This window comes from Monodelphis domestica, chromosome 5, assembly GCF_027887165.1.
Source record: "Monodelphis domestica isolate mMonDom1 chromosome 5, mMonDom1.pri, whole genome shotgun sequence".
Lineage (NCBI taxonomy): Eukaryota > Metazoa > Chordata > Mammalia > Didelphimorphia > Didelphidae > Monodelphis > Monodelphis domestica.
This window is the reverse complement of record NC_077231.1, coordinates 264948808-264965154: the sequence shown is the minus strand read 5'-3', so window position 1 is coordinate 264965154 and position 16347 is coordinate 264948808. Positions and strand designations below refer to the sequence as shown.

At 34.5% G+C, this 16347-nt stretch overlaps 1 protein-coding gene across 5 annotated transcripts in view; it reads right to left on the bottom strand.

Annotated features, from left to right (window-relative positions):
• The window catches only part of NEBL (nebulette), a 479586-nt gene that overhangs the window by 137170 nt on the left and 326069 nt on the right, over nt 1-16347 (bottom strand). For 3 of the 5 annotated variants that reach the window (XM_007504893.3, XM_007504892.3, XM_016426368.2), the window contains exons 4-5: nt 11053-11163; nt 2030-2140 (exon numbers count right to left, since the gene is read on the bottom strand). The exons of the other annotated variants lie outside the window; for them this stretch is intronic. In XM_007504893.3, the coding sequence (XP_007504955.2) occupies nt 2030-2140; nt 11053-11163 (222 nt within the window). The remainder of the gene's footprint in view (nt 1-2029; nt 2141-11052; nt 11164-16347) is intronic. 5 annotated transcript variants of the gene reach the window in all.

The window sequence follows — 16347 nt, the reverse complement described above, 5'->3', positions numbered from 1 at the left end:
TGACTGTTACTGAATGCCTCCCTCATCCCACTTTCCCAATTTTCAATTCATCAGTAGGACAGAACTTTCCAAGAGTTCTTTGGATATAAGAACCCACTTCCAACCATCTCTTTCTTCCTTGGTAGGAATATACAAGAGAAATTCCCAGAGAATTAGCTGTTTAGTCTCCATCTCTCAGAATGTAACTAGAGCTTATGATCATTCTCCTTCAAACTGACTTTCCATTCTCTTCTTCCTATTCTCCCACAGAAAGAGAATCTTAATGAAAGATCTTGTAAAATCCTAACCAAAAAAATCCAGCAATTTGTATATAATAATATATAACAATATATTATATGTAATATAATAATAATAACAAAGTGGGAGAACTTTGATCTAAGAGAGTTTCAAGGCAGAACTTGAAGCTAATTTGACTTCCCTTGAAGTTCAAAACATAGTACGTAGAACACTGAAATTGGATTCAGGAAGTTCTGACTTTAAATAATACATTAGACACTTAGTTCTGTGATCAAAGGTAATTTGTATAACCTCTCTCTGACTCAGTTTCCTCATCTATAAAAAGAGGACAGCTAGATGATGTAATGGATAAAGCACTGGGCTGGGAACCAAAGGAAATTCATCCTCCCGAGTTCAAATTCAGCCTCAGATACTTATTGCTATGGAAAAATAGAAACTGGTCAAGTCACTTAACCATTTTGGTTGCTCTTCCTCATCTGTAAAATGAGCTAGAGAAGGAAATGGGGGGGAAACCCTATATATATATATATATATATATATATATATATATATATATATATATATATATATATATATATATATATATGTCAAGAAAACCCGAATGGAGTCATAAAGAATTGGACATCCCTGAAGAATGACTGAACAACAAAAATAGCTCCTACCTCCTTCCCGAAGGCTATTCCAAGTATCAAAGGAGCTAGTGTTTGGAAAGGTGCCTTTCAAACTTTCAGTATTATTACTATCTTTGCTTCTCCATTCTCTCATCATTTTTGTGTACATATCTTTTCCATTTAATACATTGTAACCTCCTTGATGGTAGACTTTTTTTTTGTCATTCTATCTTTGATGACTTGCCCACAGAAAGTGCTTCTTAATAAATGTTTGTTGATTAAATGAATAAACAACCTATTAAAGGTATCTGAATTAGTCTTATCATGAATATACCAAAATATTCCTAGGAGAAAAAAAAGAAATCTGGCATTTTAATTATTGAACCAATGCATTTAAACTCAGTAATTACTTCTTAAGGGCCTCCTATAGCAAAGATCACTGCCCATTGCCCTAGGGATAGAGATAGAGCCTGGCCCTATAACCTCACAGATAAAGAGAACCCCCTGGGGGTAAAACTGCCCCCCCCCACCAACACAGGTTAGCATCTTATCTTTTATATGTAATCTTTTACATTATAACTTGGACATTAGAGAGTTGGTTGGAGCAAAAGGGTCAAGGATGCAGGCTGGTGACAACATTCCCTAATGCTCCTGAACAAAATTAATGAGTAATTGGGGGGGGGGGCAGTTGGGCGATTCAGTGGTTAGAGAACCAAGACTGGATATGGAAGGTCCATGATTCAAATCTTCCTAGTTGTGGGACCATAGACTGTCAAGCTGTTACCACTCTTCTCTCTTGGAACCCATATATAGTATCAACTCTAAGACAGAAGGCAAGAATTGTTGTTGTTGTTGTTTTTAAATGTAATTGAGGAATATTTAGCAAAATAAATAAAAATACCAAAAAAACACATATTACATTTTAAAACTAAGTCTAGGTAGCCAGTAGGGATCCTAATGTATGGATGAATAGCCCCCATTTTTGGTTCAACGCCTCTGGCTAAAAAGACCTAAATGTAAGTGACTTAGTGAGGGTCAGAGAGCTTGTGTGGGTCACTGCAGAGGAAAAAGAAACAAGAAGATGCATGATAGCTTCTCTCCAGAAATTTACATGCTTTGGGGACAAAGACATGATGTGGTCAAATGTCTGTCACAAACAAATGATAACAAAACACTCTTACATTACTTTGATGTTTGCTGGTTTCCATGGCATGCATTACATCAGGTGGTTCCTTCATATGGGAATAGTCTGATATTCCTTTGGAAGCATCATATTTCTGTTTGTAGAGAACCTGGAAAACAAAGACACATTTAGGGATTTTTTTCCTTCATTGTTACACCAAATACTAATATTTTAAATTTTCATTCAACAAGAACTATAATTAGGTTACACAACATATAAAATGTTTTCTACACTGGAATTCCACCACTAATCATAAAATTTGCCTGAATGTCTAACCAAGACAATATATCTAACTGTTCTATTATCACTGTTGCATCTAATTTTAGCCCTCTAGTTATTACTCAAAAACTTTCTCCCTATAAATGAACATCCATTAAGATCCATCTTAAATCCGACTTCAATTCAAAGTTCAGACCAAGTATTAGAAAAATCTATAGGATTTCAGATCTTTCTGGCTGTTTCAACACACACTGGGACAATATGACACCAAAACAACCAAAAATAGAGTGGGGGGGCAGCATTGTGTAGGCAAGGGAACCATGTGGTTCCTGAATTGTATTTTGGAGCAATCCATGACTGGTTTTAAAGGACTCTCTACCTCTAGTTTGAATGCCTTTCCTTGGTCTCTGCCTCAATCCCACCACCGGAGAAAGGTCACACACATTTGTTTGTTTCTTCTTTTTTCTGATGTTTCTCCTAGGGAAAATGTTCTTTTCTTGGTTACTATTTCTAGTAGATCACAACCAATACTAAACAGTTCCTTGGTTGCTAATAAGACCAGCGTTCATCCCTTAAGCTATTCATAACCAAACATAGTATGTTTCCTAAATCATGAATAAGACCTCTAAGCATTATGATAGTACTAGTTCTAGTTATTAATTTCTTTGAGGCACTAAGTATTTCTATTTGTAAAAGTTTAACATTTTCACAATTTTTAAAGTATTCTTTAGTTTTTGTTTCATTCTATTTTTTCTAGTATAGCATAACATACTTAGAGTAAGAAGTTGCAGGTTCTAGTTCTAGCACTACCACTAAATTCTATGAACTTAAGTTTCCTTGTCTATAAGATGGTTTTGACCAAATGATCTCAGATTCTCTTCCAATTTTATTATTCCATTCCATATTCCAAATTCTGAAACTTTACATATTTTAAATTCATATGCTATTTTGGTTTCAACCCAAAAAGGGTTATTGATTTGACTAATCTGAAAGAAACACATTCTGCTTTAATTTTCTCAATTTGCTATAGGATGTTAGAGGCTAGGTAGTCATTGCTCTTCCAAGATGGTGGTTGGGCATATATGACAGTATTTTTGCTACATGAATCTCAAATCCAGTTCCTAGCACTTAGTTCTAATATTCTAACCTAAACTAAGCACACTTTGACTATGTTTATATGAGAAAACTGTATGAAACTGGAATACCCATCTAAGAATGAAAGCCATTCTTAAGGGATTATAACTTTTTCAAAATGGCAGACACTGAAGGTTTAGTTTTTAACCAAGCCAGTGGGAAATACTGGATTCGGGCTATAAAGATGGGAAAAGATGACTGCCATAATCATAACAATGTGACCTATTTATATAAAAGCTAGATTTTTTATCATATCAGAAAAAGAAATAGAAAATTGAGTTTTGCAGCATTTTTATACCTATGAAAAATGTAATTTCTAGATTTACACACATTTTACTTTGACATTGTAAAAATAACATGAATTTGTTCATAAAATATACATATGAGTTAAAAAGAATTTTTTGTTATGGACTATGAGCTTTATTGGAAAAAATATTATAGTATATAACTTAAAATAATTTATTCTGAATAATTATAAAGGAATAATAACTTGGAAAGATGAAATGGGAAAGTCTTCCAAAATTATTAAAGAGATTAAAAATAAATCTATTAAAATTTAAAAGAGCTAAGATGTATAGGAAAAACACTTTAAAAATCTTAAAATTGTATATAAATATGAGCTGTTCTGAATGTTACCTGTGACTATTGCTACAACTTCCAGAGAAGAAGAAGAAACTTACTCTAAAAATGCAGGTTAATTTCATAGGCTTAGGGGGAAAATGATCTAAAATGCTGAAGAATTAAGAGATTTTTCTAGGATTATCAGCTAATATGTAGTAGAGGAAAACATTGAATAAATGTCTGCCAAGATCTAAGGCCAGTTCTCTACACTCTACACACTCTCCCATGATATCTAGACTATATTATTGTTTTTGAAATAGAAAATGAAAGGATAAGAATTACTGGGAATGAGGAGAGGAAAAAATATAGATGTGTGTGTGTGTGTGTGTGTGTGTGTGTGTGTGATAAAAAGCTCTTTGAAAAATATCCCTGATGGGGAATCTAGGTGGCTCAATGGATAGAGAGCCAAGGTTAGAAATGGGAGGTTCTTGGTTCAAATCTGGCTTCAGACATTTCCTAGTTGATTGACCCTGGGAAAGTCACAACCCCAATTTCCTAGACCTTACTTTCTTCTGCCTTGGAAGATACTTAGTATCAATTCTAAGACATAAGTTAAGGGCTTTTTTTAAAAAATGAGGGGGAAAAAAAGAAAAATACACTGTCAAGCAACTCAGAAATCTATATGATTTTGGTTACATAACAAATTACTAGATTAGATCATTATTTCAATGATAATTTTCATTATTTTATAAATATTAGAAAGGCACAGTTCTTGATTATAGTTGATATCATAGAATATGATTAATCACATGTAGTACACTTAAAAGATACAGTTTAAAGGAAGTTGCATAATTTTCTCTATACGTAACTTATAAAACAATCATCATATCACAGAATTTCAGAAGGAAAGGGCCTCAAGGGTCAACTGTTTCAGTCCTCAAAATCCCCAAGCCAAGGGATATTTCTGGATCATGACCCTTTTCTTCCTGTGTCACCTACCTGTCCTAGCTTTGGATCACTAACAATTTGATGAGCACCCCTTTTAGGACTTCATCTAATTCATTGATAAAGATGTTAATTATTGAAGTCTCTCATACTACTACCATTTTAGAAATAAATGAACTTAACATTGTTGGTTGTCTCTCGAACCAAGGATGACGATTGTCTTTGTGTGTTTTTCTGCACAAAGACACCTGTGCATGAAGATTTAAGTGGAAAAGTTGATGCACAGTGACAGTCCCACTCTCTCGGCGTTGGAAGCCTGGGTCCAGTGGCACGAAAAGTCGTTACACCTGGAGACTTCCTCAGCTGTATTGGGTGGCCGTGTTGTCTTTTGTGCTCCAACATGCCCTGAGCACTCCACAGTGCTTTGCTGCATCGCCATCTCAGCCACTGAACCTTCTTATTGGTTTCTTCTGTCTGTTCCGCCGAAGCAGTCTTCTCATGCTGGGTGAGCAAAGCCCTGGTTCACCAGGGGTCAACAATGACCCAATGGCTACCCTCACAAGGTTTAGCTGGCCTGTCGAAGCCGTTCCCCGGGGTGTGGCCGCTGCCGCATGCTAGTAGCTACTAGGAGCCACAAGTGAGAGCTGGGTGTCAGGTGAGGGTCAGTGGCTGGAGAGCTGCCCTAGAAGGGCACGACAAGCCCTCCATACCAGAGATATTACCCCTCCCTGAGCACCCCATACACTTAACATTAAAGACAGCTAAAATCCTGTGTTTGTGACCAAAGTAATTATTTTAAATATCAATTAAAACATCTTGAAAGTGGTTAAGTGTAGTATATAGTATTGGCAAGAAGCAACAAAAATAAAGATTTTTTCTACAAATAAAAATTTAATTGAATACTCATTAAAATAGCCTTCTAAGAATTATACAATTATTTTAGTTAAAGGAGATAATATTTGTAAAAAACTCTTAAATAATTAACACAAAGTTTTTCACTCACATATAACAATTTAAAATTTGTCTTTTTATTGTTGTCTATACTGTGGATCCTAGCGGACCACATATATATATATATATAAATATATATATATATATATATATATAAATGCTTACTCTCTTCCTTTTTGGTTTAAAACTGTATATACACATATGTGTGTGATATATCAGGAATTTATATGTAATAATTCATATATAATTATATATAATAATACAATATATAGAAAAATATCAGGAATTTTCTATAACAAGACATTGACTAGGCTTTCTTCTCTTTGCCGGTATCACTCTGTGGTATAAATTGAGTTGTTTGAGAGGAAGTTTTAAAAACTTTGCCAAAGTCTGCTTTCTTTCTCTGGAACTACATTTATTCCCAAATCCTCTGAATTTCTGATATGGGTTTAATATACACAACACTGTGTACATCAACTGACTTCACTTTTACAGAAATTGCTGACTAATCTGTTCATAAGAAAAGATATTTAAATCATCTTTGTTATAAATCAGATAACTGTCAAAAAAGCTAGTAATCAGAAGTTTATACAACCATAGTATGGAACCCCCAAAATTATTAGACTCTTAGACTAGATGTTTCCGCCAATAACATATCATGGGAAAAGAATATAATAGTAGATATAAGATAAGCTTCAGAGCTAAGATGAAAAGACCTCAACTGTAACCAGTGACACATACTAGCTGTGTAATTAGAGACAAGTTACTTATGTCCTCTATGTTGCAGTCAGCTCTATAAGAATATAAGTATGGGGCTTTTAAGTAGCTCAGTGGATTGAAAGCCAGGATTAGAGACTGAGTTCAAATCTGACTTTCAACACTTACTAGAGGTGTGACCCTAGGCAAGTCACTTAACCCCCTCTTCCTAGCCCTTTACCATTATTCTGTCTTGGAACTGATTTTAAGATGGAAGGTGAAGAGTTTTTTGTTTTTTTTTTTAAATAGGCTACAAGTAAAATGCAAGATGATGATGTCCGATAATGAAAATTCCCCCAATGAGATTTCCCCCCTACTAATGAAACCATACTTTCTCCACATCTCCCCAAACTAAAAATTAAATAACTATATATAGACATATACACATACACAAGCATATACACACTCATATATATGAACACATATAAGCATAAACAAAATATACATAAACAAAATAATACTCATTAATGTAAATGCAAGTTAAAATTTTCAAAGGTCTTTGACTCAATTGTTTAAGCCTTTACCTTCTGCCTTAGCATCAGTTCTAAGGCAGAAGAGCAGCCAGGGTTAAGCAACTGGGGGTAAGTAATTTGCCCAGTCACAGAGCTAGCTAAGAGTCCTTGACTCATTAACATCCCTCCTCATACACACACACACACACACACACACACACACACACACACACACACACACACACACACACACAAACAAGAGGCTTCCCAAAGTGGAGAAAACCCCTTTAGTTCCAAAATAGTCTTTCAAGATCTGAAAATGTTACCTTTTTTTAAAAGTAACAAAACAAATATTTGCTTCTTCCAATCTGTAATTATTGCCTCATTGTTTCTTGTCACCTACATTAAGGGCAACATATAATTATTTGCTTTATAAAGTAGCCTTTATCAGCAAGTGGATGGATGACCAGATGTTAGTGGTAAAAATAATGTATGTGTTAGTCACAGTCAGGGATGCAGAACCTCAGTCTTATGTATTTTTAGCTTCACAGTCTGTATCTGAGATTACTTTCCTGCTGACTTGAGTAGAGGCTGGATTTCATAATTACTAAGTCCTAAAAGATGTTCTGGAAATGATAACAAGGCTCAACATTTAAAAAGAATTATGTGTTTTCAAAGTTCTATGGAACAAGCAGGGAATCCTCTGCCAAAAAAAAAATCAGTGTGAGATGAAGGGAGAAGGGTGATAAGTATACGCTGAATGTTAAACTATGTTTGTTAGTATCAGAGCTTAGAGGTGGGAGGAAAAGTCAGGTAAGTGTATCAGGCAAAGGTCTTGAAAGAAAATCCATCTCCAAGGAATCTAAGGAAATCCTGATAAGGCTGTGAACCAAAGAACAAAAAGAAAGCCCATCACTGAAAGGTAAAAAGTCCAAAAATCAAAAGGATCTGAAGAAAGATGAAACGAATTCTAATGATTTGTCCTGGAAAAAGAGAAGACCAGAAACAGATTCAGGATGCCTGATCTTATCTATGTATTCATTTCACAGACTTATTACTCTCTTACTCCACATTGAATCACTTTTGTTCTTGTTGTTCAGTCATTTTTCAGTCATATCCAACTCTTCATGACCACATCTACGGTTTTCGTGACAAAGATACCACAGTGTTTTGCCATTTCCTTCTGCATCTCATTTTACAGAGGAGAAAACTGAGCCAAATGGGCTAAGTGACCTGTCCAAGGTTACCAAACTAATAAGTGTTATGAAATCAAATTTGAACTCAGGAGGGAAGGGGAGTCTTCCTGAATCTAGGCCAGGATATGATAAAATTGAAAATAATAAAGGAACAGAGGAATTGAATGAAAGAGATGGACTAAGGATGGAAAAGTGAGCAGGTAATGACCAAAACTCATTTTCAGTAGAGACAAAACTGCAATCTGTACCAATAAGGGGGTATACACACTGATGTTGAACCAATCATAGATTTATTTGAAAACTAAAATGTTCATTTTTTGAACTACCATTTATTTTCATTTTATACATAGCATAATTGTACCACAAGATAATATATATCACTTATTATAAATATATAATAAATTATAATAAATATGCTTATCCAAGAGAAACAAATTCTCATATTAACTATGTCCAAGAGACTATCTAGCAGTTTTTTGACTTGTTTCTCATGATCTGTCTTGACTACCATCTCAACTCTTCAAGATAAGTAGGAATCATTATAAAAGGGGGGGCAGCTAAGTGGCTCAGTGGAAAGAGCACCAGAATTAGTCAGAAAACACATCTTCCTGAGTTAAGATCTGAGCTCAGATAGTTATTGACTGTTTGATCTTGAGAAGGTCAATTGACCCTGTTTGCTTCAGTTTCCTCACCTGTAAAATGAGCTGGAGAAGGAAATTACAAAGCACTCCAGTATCTCTTCCAAGAAAATCCCACCAAGAAAAAAAAAACCTGAACAAAAAGACTAAAAGAGTCATTAATGCATCAGTGTCAACATAACAGGAAGTCTGTATTGGAATGCTCCAGGAATCTACCTGGCCTTGGGTTAGTTTATATTTTTATCAGTGCTCTGGATAAAAGTACAAACACCATAATTATAAATAAATTCTCTAGATTCCATGAAGATAGGAGGAATTGCTAACAGTAGTGATGGAGCTGTGATCCAAAAAGATTCTGATGGTCTAATAAATACTGAATCTAAAAACCTGAAATGTACAAGAATAAATGTAGTCTTGAGTGTAAGTTCAAGAAATCAACTTCAAAACTATAACACAGACCTATGTTTTATAGCAGATTGTTTGAAAAATATCAAGAACTTTTAGTAGACTGTAAGTTTTGTATGAGTTGATAATGTAAGGGGATGATCCAAAAAACTGGTGTGATCCTGGGCTACACTTAGAAATCATGGTTTCTAATATCTAATATCTAGTAGGTGATAGTCTCACTATATTCTGTCCTCATCAGACATCATCTCTCATAGATAGAATCATTTTCAGTGTTGAGTACTACAGTTTAAGAAGTACATTGATCAGCTAACAAATTTATAAGAGAGGGCAACTAGAATGGGAAAGATATCTATTTCATGTCATATAAGATTCATTTGAAAGAATAATAGATGCTTACCCTAGAGAATAGAAGAAGCATGATAGATGTATTCCAGTATTTGAAGAGCTATCATGTGGAAAATAGATTAGACTTGATCCAAGAAACATACAAAGATGCAAATTAGTTAGTTGAACCATCCAAAGTAGAATATCTTAGGAGGTAGGGAGTTACCCCTTACTTTTATGATATGTTATGGGAATATATTTTCATATATAGGTTAGACTCATTAGCTGCTAAGCTCTATTCTATCTCTGAAATTCTGTTATTCTGAGTATTTAGTTGGAAAATGCTAGTACAACTTTCATAGGAGCATGGCATATTTCTCTCTAGAAATAGTCTTTACATAAGAGATTCATATCTTTTAAGGACAGCTCACAGGGAATATCTTAGGATCAGATTGTTTCCATGAATATAGAGAGCTTGGAGATGGTAAGAGTGCTTGGATTGGAGAAAGGTGATAGAGATGGTGACAGCACAAGGTTATCTGTATGATTTTCAGCCTCCAAAATGTCCAGCTTCACCTGGTTATTTCAGTGCCCTGATCTTCTAGTTTGAAAAAGGCACAATGGAAATTTAGTAAAACTTACTAGATGTTTTTTACCTACAGAAAAAGAACTCATAAGTAAAACAGAGAGACAGACAGACAGAGACAGAGACAGAGAGACAGACAGACAGAGAGAGAGAGAGAGAGAGAGAGAGAGAGAGAGAGAGAGAGAGAGAGAGAGAGAGAGAGAGAGAGAGAGAGAGAGAGAGATCTTTTGTCAAATGATGCCTTCTCTAAAGGGGAGAGGAAGGGTAAGAATGAATGGGTATTTTTGATGCAACACACAAAAAAAAATACATTTATGTTTTTTAAAAAGCTTTGACTTAAGAAATTCAGTAAATACTTATCTGAATGACAGAGCACCAAATTAGTAACATGACACTAACCATTATATGTGTGGCTAAGTTCTATGTTTCAGGGCTTCTCATAAAAAAATTATATATATATATATGGCAAGATAATGAGGCAAAAGAGGAAGAGAATGATTTATACATATCCAGTTACAGTTAACAAAGTAATGTTTTCCAACTAAGATATCTTTAAGTAAATTTGCATATATACAATTCCAAAGTGTCATATGACCATAAAAAAATCACTTAATGGATTTTTGGACAATGGATTTAATGGGCTAAGAAAAATCATCCTTTCCCTAATATAATCCTGTCTATATTTTCTTTTTCTTTAATAAATATAATATAGATACCCATGTGTTCTGAATGTCATTCAATTTTGGATGCTTATATTTTTATAAACAATTCTGATTATTCATTGTATGTTCTAAGTAATTTTTATTCGATTGTGTCCTTTGCTGTAGATAATCAGTTTAGGAAAATCTTACCTCACTCTGAAGCTGTGAAATTTCTCTTGCAAACACACTGTCAATTGTGGCTGGCATCTGCTTATACAAAGAATTGGAAAGGTCTGTCTTGATAGTGCCTTTGTACTTTGCCTAGTGAAAGAGAAGGAAAAAAACATTTGTGTCTTTTGTCATGAGTATGGAAAGAAGACTTTTAAAAATTATTCTACAATCATTAAGACCAATTAAAAAAAACTTTCCATGACTTTTAGATGCTGAAATTGATAGGCAAGGTATCAAGAGATGGACAATATTTGAATACAAGACACTGCGGAGATGGTTTTGAATGAAGCAAGCAAGAAAATAAAAATATTGCTATTTCCCATCTATTCTCTGCATGTCTCAAAAAGCAAAATTATCTATGTGTATGCAAATTCAAAGTTGTTTGTACATTTTGGGCCAGTGGAGAAACAGACACTGGAATAATGGGACTTGTGAATTTTCAAGAAAATGAAAGTTATTCAAATTTACTAGGAAGTATCTAAATAGAAAGACTGAAATTTCAATTCTACTTCACTTTATCCACAGACTAAAAAAAAAAGTTGATGATTTTCCACATCCACTGTTTGAATCTTTTACCAAGGCAGAATGACACCCACTCACACAACTTCCTCTTGGCAAAAGCTGGTAAAATATACACCCTACTCCCATTTTCTACTCCACAGTAGATGATTCAGAAGTAATCCAGATTTTACAAATATCTCTTAAAATAATCAGTTATCACAATAACAAAATTCAAAGAATTGTTACCTCTTCTCCCAATCACTGGAAAAGTGCATGACAAAACAATTGAGTCAGAGATGAGGAGCTACCAAATAATCAATAAATATTTATAAATAACAGCTAGATAATACAGTATATAGAATGCTGTACTTGGAATTATGAGGATGTGAATTTGAATCCTGACTCAGAAACTTGAGCAATCATTTATCCTCTCCATGACTCAGTTTCCTCTTTTGTAAAATGGGGTAGCATCTACCTTATAGAGACAGGGGGACTATTTGGGATCATATATCTAAACCAAACCTGAAAGAGCTATATAAATGTTAGATGTTATAATTAAGCGTCTAGTGAGGCTTATATTTATTATCTCCATTTTTAGCATACACTCAATCCTCATCTATTTTCAGCATTCAAATTACACTTCATAATCTTGAATTATTTGCTAAAAACAAAAGATTCTCACTTTAAATGCTCTTTCCTTACTCCGTAGTAAATGGACTTGACTAAACTATCTTTTATAATAACCTACCCTCCCTTGGCTTCCATGACATATTATTCCCCTGGTTCTCTTCTTTGACTTTTCTTTGTTACAATTTATTCTTCTTCATGCTCGATTAATTAACATTTATTAATCATTTTAATTAGCATTTATATTAATTGTCACCTACTATGTGCATTCCCCACAGCTGTGCACCAGGTCTTCCTTTTTTGCTTTCTGTACCTTAAACCTACCTCAAAACAAGTGATTCCTAAATGTAATTCTCTGGCACTAACCAGTTCAAGTTCCAAACCTACGTTTACAATTTTCTACTTTAGGAAAAGGATATAGATTAGAGCAGTTTTGTTGTGGTTGTCATTCAGTCATTTTCAATCATATCCAATTCTTGGTGACCTCATTTGGGGTTTTCTTGGCAAATACACTGGAGTGGTTTGTCATTTACAAATCTAGCTCATTTTATAGAGGAAGCAACTGAATCAAATAGGGCTAAGTTGGCTTGTCCAGAATCACACAGCTAGGAAATGTCTGAGGCCAAATTTGACTCAGAGATCTGGGTTTTCCCAATTCTAAGCCCAGTTCTCCAGCCATTAGAACACGTACTTGTCCTGCCATGTTAAATTATATAAAACATTTTTTTAAAACAGGTCTCCCTTTATTACCCAGACTGGCCAATTATTGGTCTAATCCCAGTGTTGGCTGACACGAAAGCTTTGACACCACTCCTTAGGGAATCCAGAGGGCAGATGTTCAACAGGGAAAAGACAAGAAGGCATTACAAGTACATTGAAAAGTGTGAACAAAGACAGAAAGGTGGGTCAGCACAGGGGATATTTATGAGGCAAAATTTTTCTAGAGTCCAACTCAATGCCACCTCCTCCCAGAAGCCTTCTCTTTTTAGTACCCACCTTCCTCCCAAAACATTTATAATAGCATGTAATAGTATGCATTAATTATTTGTATTGATGTTTTATCTCTCTTTTGGATAAAGTCCATAAGGGCAGGAATTGTGTATTATCTAAACTCTGCAGATCCCACAGGCCCTAGTATAGACCCCATTGCACATTAGGTGCTTAATGAATGAATTTCATTCCTTTCCATACTAGGCTTCAAGCAAACTAGACAATTACCCTCCCAGTTCTATTCCTATCTCCTTTCATGCCAATGCCTTTGATTATGTAGTCCCACACACTTGGAATAAAATATGCCCATCTCAGCCTATTTTTCTTCTCCTTTTTCAGTTTCCAATTTCCCAATGACCACCACCACCACCCCCAATTGAAATTGATCTGTCCTTCCTCAAATTTCTCAGAGTATTTTTCTTGGAATTCTCTCTTAAACTGAACATATCCCTGCCCTCCGAAAACACAACCTAACCACTTCTGGTCCTATATTTCAGTATACATAATCTCCCTGTTAATGGACTGTGAACTCCTTGAGGTCAAGAATAATTGCATTTTTGTCTCTGCATCTCCAGCATAGTACCCAAGCAGGAGAGGCTCTCAGTAAATGTTTGTAAGATCATGTTGAAAAATGTAAGCCAAAATGTAGTATATATATAGATAGATATAGATATTCATATGTATGTATATATAACCTTCTCCTTTTTCTGACATAAGTTAGAGTGGGAAACCATCCAAGATAACATTTATGTCATTTTCTAATGCAACTTCTGATAACTACAAGTAGAAAATCAATCCAGTCACTAGATTTTACTGTATTTGCCATTCAACCAATTCATAATTGCTACTTGTTGGGCTCAATAAATATTTGTTGAATTGACTTTCCTCACACCTTAAAAAAAAGTTAAAGATATTTAAGTTTTTATTGATCTGGGGAGATCATATAAAATAGCTGTACTAAAATCAATTGGTATGCTTTTTTCAAGCTCATTCATGTTGACATTCAATATCTAAAGCCATTTAATGAGCTTGTTAAGAAAGGAAATAATGGAGCATTCACAAAGAGCTGTGTGGCTTATCCGCCAGTCTATGTGCTACATAAATCTAACAGATCACCAGTTAGCCTATGTAAATAATAATGGATTTTAGTAAAAATTCCATATAGCTGAGTTAAAATATTATGCAAGTCTTTAGACAGGACATAGTACCTAAAAACCTCACATAGTAGGTGAACTGTAAGTATTTGATGAATTAATTAATTAATTAATTAATGGGTTCTAGTGCATTGCTATCATTTTCATCAGCTTACACAATCAATTAGAGGCAATAGGGCAGAATAGACAGAAAACTAGCCTCAGAGACAGGAAAAAGGAAGACTGTGGTTTGTAGGCTAAGTGATCTTGAACAAATCACATAACTTCTCTCAGTACTATATGCATCTCTCCATGATTCCAATTTGCTGAGAAGGTGCCAATCTGCACTGGTATAGGGAGTTTGCTTGGCCAGGAGTTCTGTTATATCAGTGAAATCACAGGTCCAGTCTTTAACCCAATTGCTACAAAATCTATTTTGTCCTCCATTTCCAAGTAAGAGCTTTCCTCATCTCTCAACCCTTCCTAGTATTCTTGAGATAATAAAAAGATATCTTCCAACTTGCAAATATTCAAAGATCTTTCATCAAAAATTCAAAAGGCATTTAGAGAAACATGAAAACTAAGCAGAGAGAATCAAGAACGGATAGAATTTTTGCAGATATGGTAGAGATTAAGAGCTTAAGTGGATTTCCTTTCTAATTGCTTGGCCACTTTCTTTTTCAAGTCTTGAATATATGCTCTATTTCTCATGGTCATAGTTTATAGTGATTCTTCTACAAAGTCGATGTGGAAGTCTCTAAAAAATGAGTATTTCAGTCAATATCATTGAAGTGAGTTCTTCCCCTTCCCCAATGGTACAGGTCAAAATCCAAAATTATTCATTCATTGTGAATGACTTTTATTTATAGCCAGTCATCAATTTTTCTTCCATATGGGATCCATTGAACATGACAAAGTATCACAGAATCTCTTCAGATAGCCAGCCCTATGGGGACTGTGATGTTGAAGTTCACAGAATCACAGCATAAGAAGGGACTTTAACAGCTATTCAATGATCCCATGCACTCACTACCTCCTAAAATAGTCCATTCTTAATTTATATAACTCATTTTGCTAGGATGTCTTTCCTTATATAAAGCCCAAATCTTCCTTTTTGTAACTTTCAACTATCATTTCCAGTCATGTCTTTGAGAGTACTGAGATTAGAGTCAGAATATCTGGGTTCAAATGCCAATTCTTCTACTTACCCTTTGTGTAATCATAAACAAGTCAACCCACTGAGCCTTCATTTCCTTATCTATAAAATGAGAAGATTAAACTAGATCCCAGCTAAGTTTCTTTCAAGTTCCAAATCTACTCTCTATAATCCAAATAGATACAGTCTCTCAAATACTTGAAGAGAGAGCCATGCCAAGTCTACTCCTTGTCAGGACAAATATCTCAGCCCCTTCATCATCCTGGTATCACCCTGTAGACACAATCCAATTCTTTGTTTACTTTCCTTGCTAAAATTTGGTATTCACAACTAACATAATAGTTCAGGGCAGAAAACAGGGAAATTAAAATTTCCTCATTCCTTCAAGTTATTTATCATTAAGTCCAAGGTTTCATTAATTCTTTTGACTTCTTTACCATCCTACTCATTCATACCAAGTTTACACTAGTTTAATACAATAAGATCTTTTTTTAGATGAAATGGTGTCTAATTATACTTAGTCTGTCTGGACCTTAAGAAGTTGACTTTTTACATGCCAATAAAAATTTTGCATATTAAATTCATATATTGACATTATTCCTATAAAGGACACAGTAAACAAAAAAAAGTTGTAGGCCTTTTGTAAAGATAGCTCACAGGTTCTTCTTGGATGAAGAAATATCAAAGAATTGACTAAAACCTTAATCCAAAAAGAAATCATGAAACATTTGATGACCTTGTCATACTGTGCTGTTGAAAATATTAGCTAGAAGAACACTATGGTAAAGAAGCAGGAAAAGGAGAAATTTCATTCTTTTGCAAATCTATAATGATCATTATCTATGAAGATATTCCCTCCAAAAAATA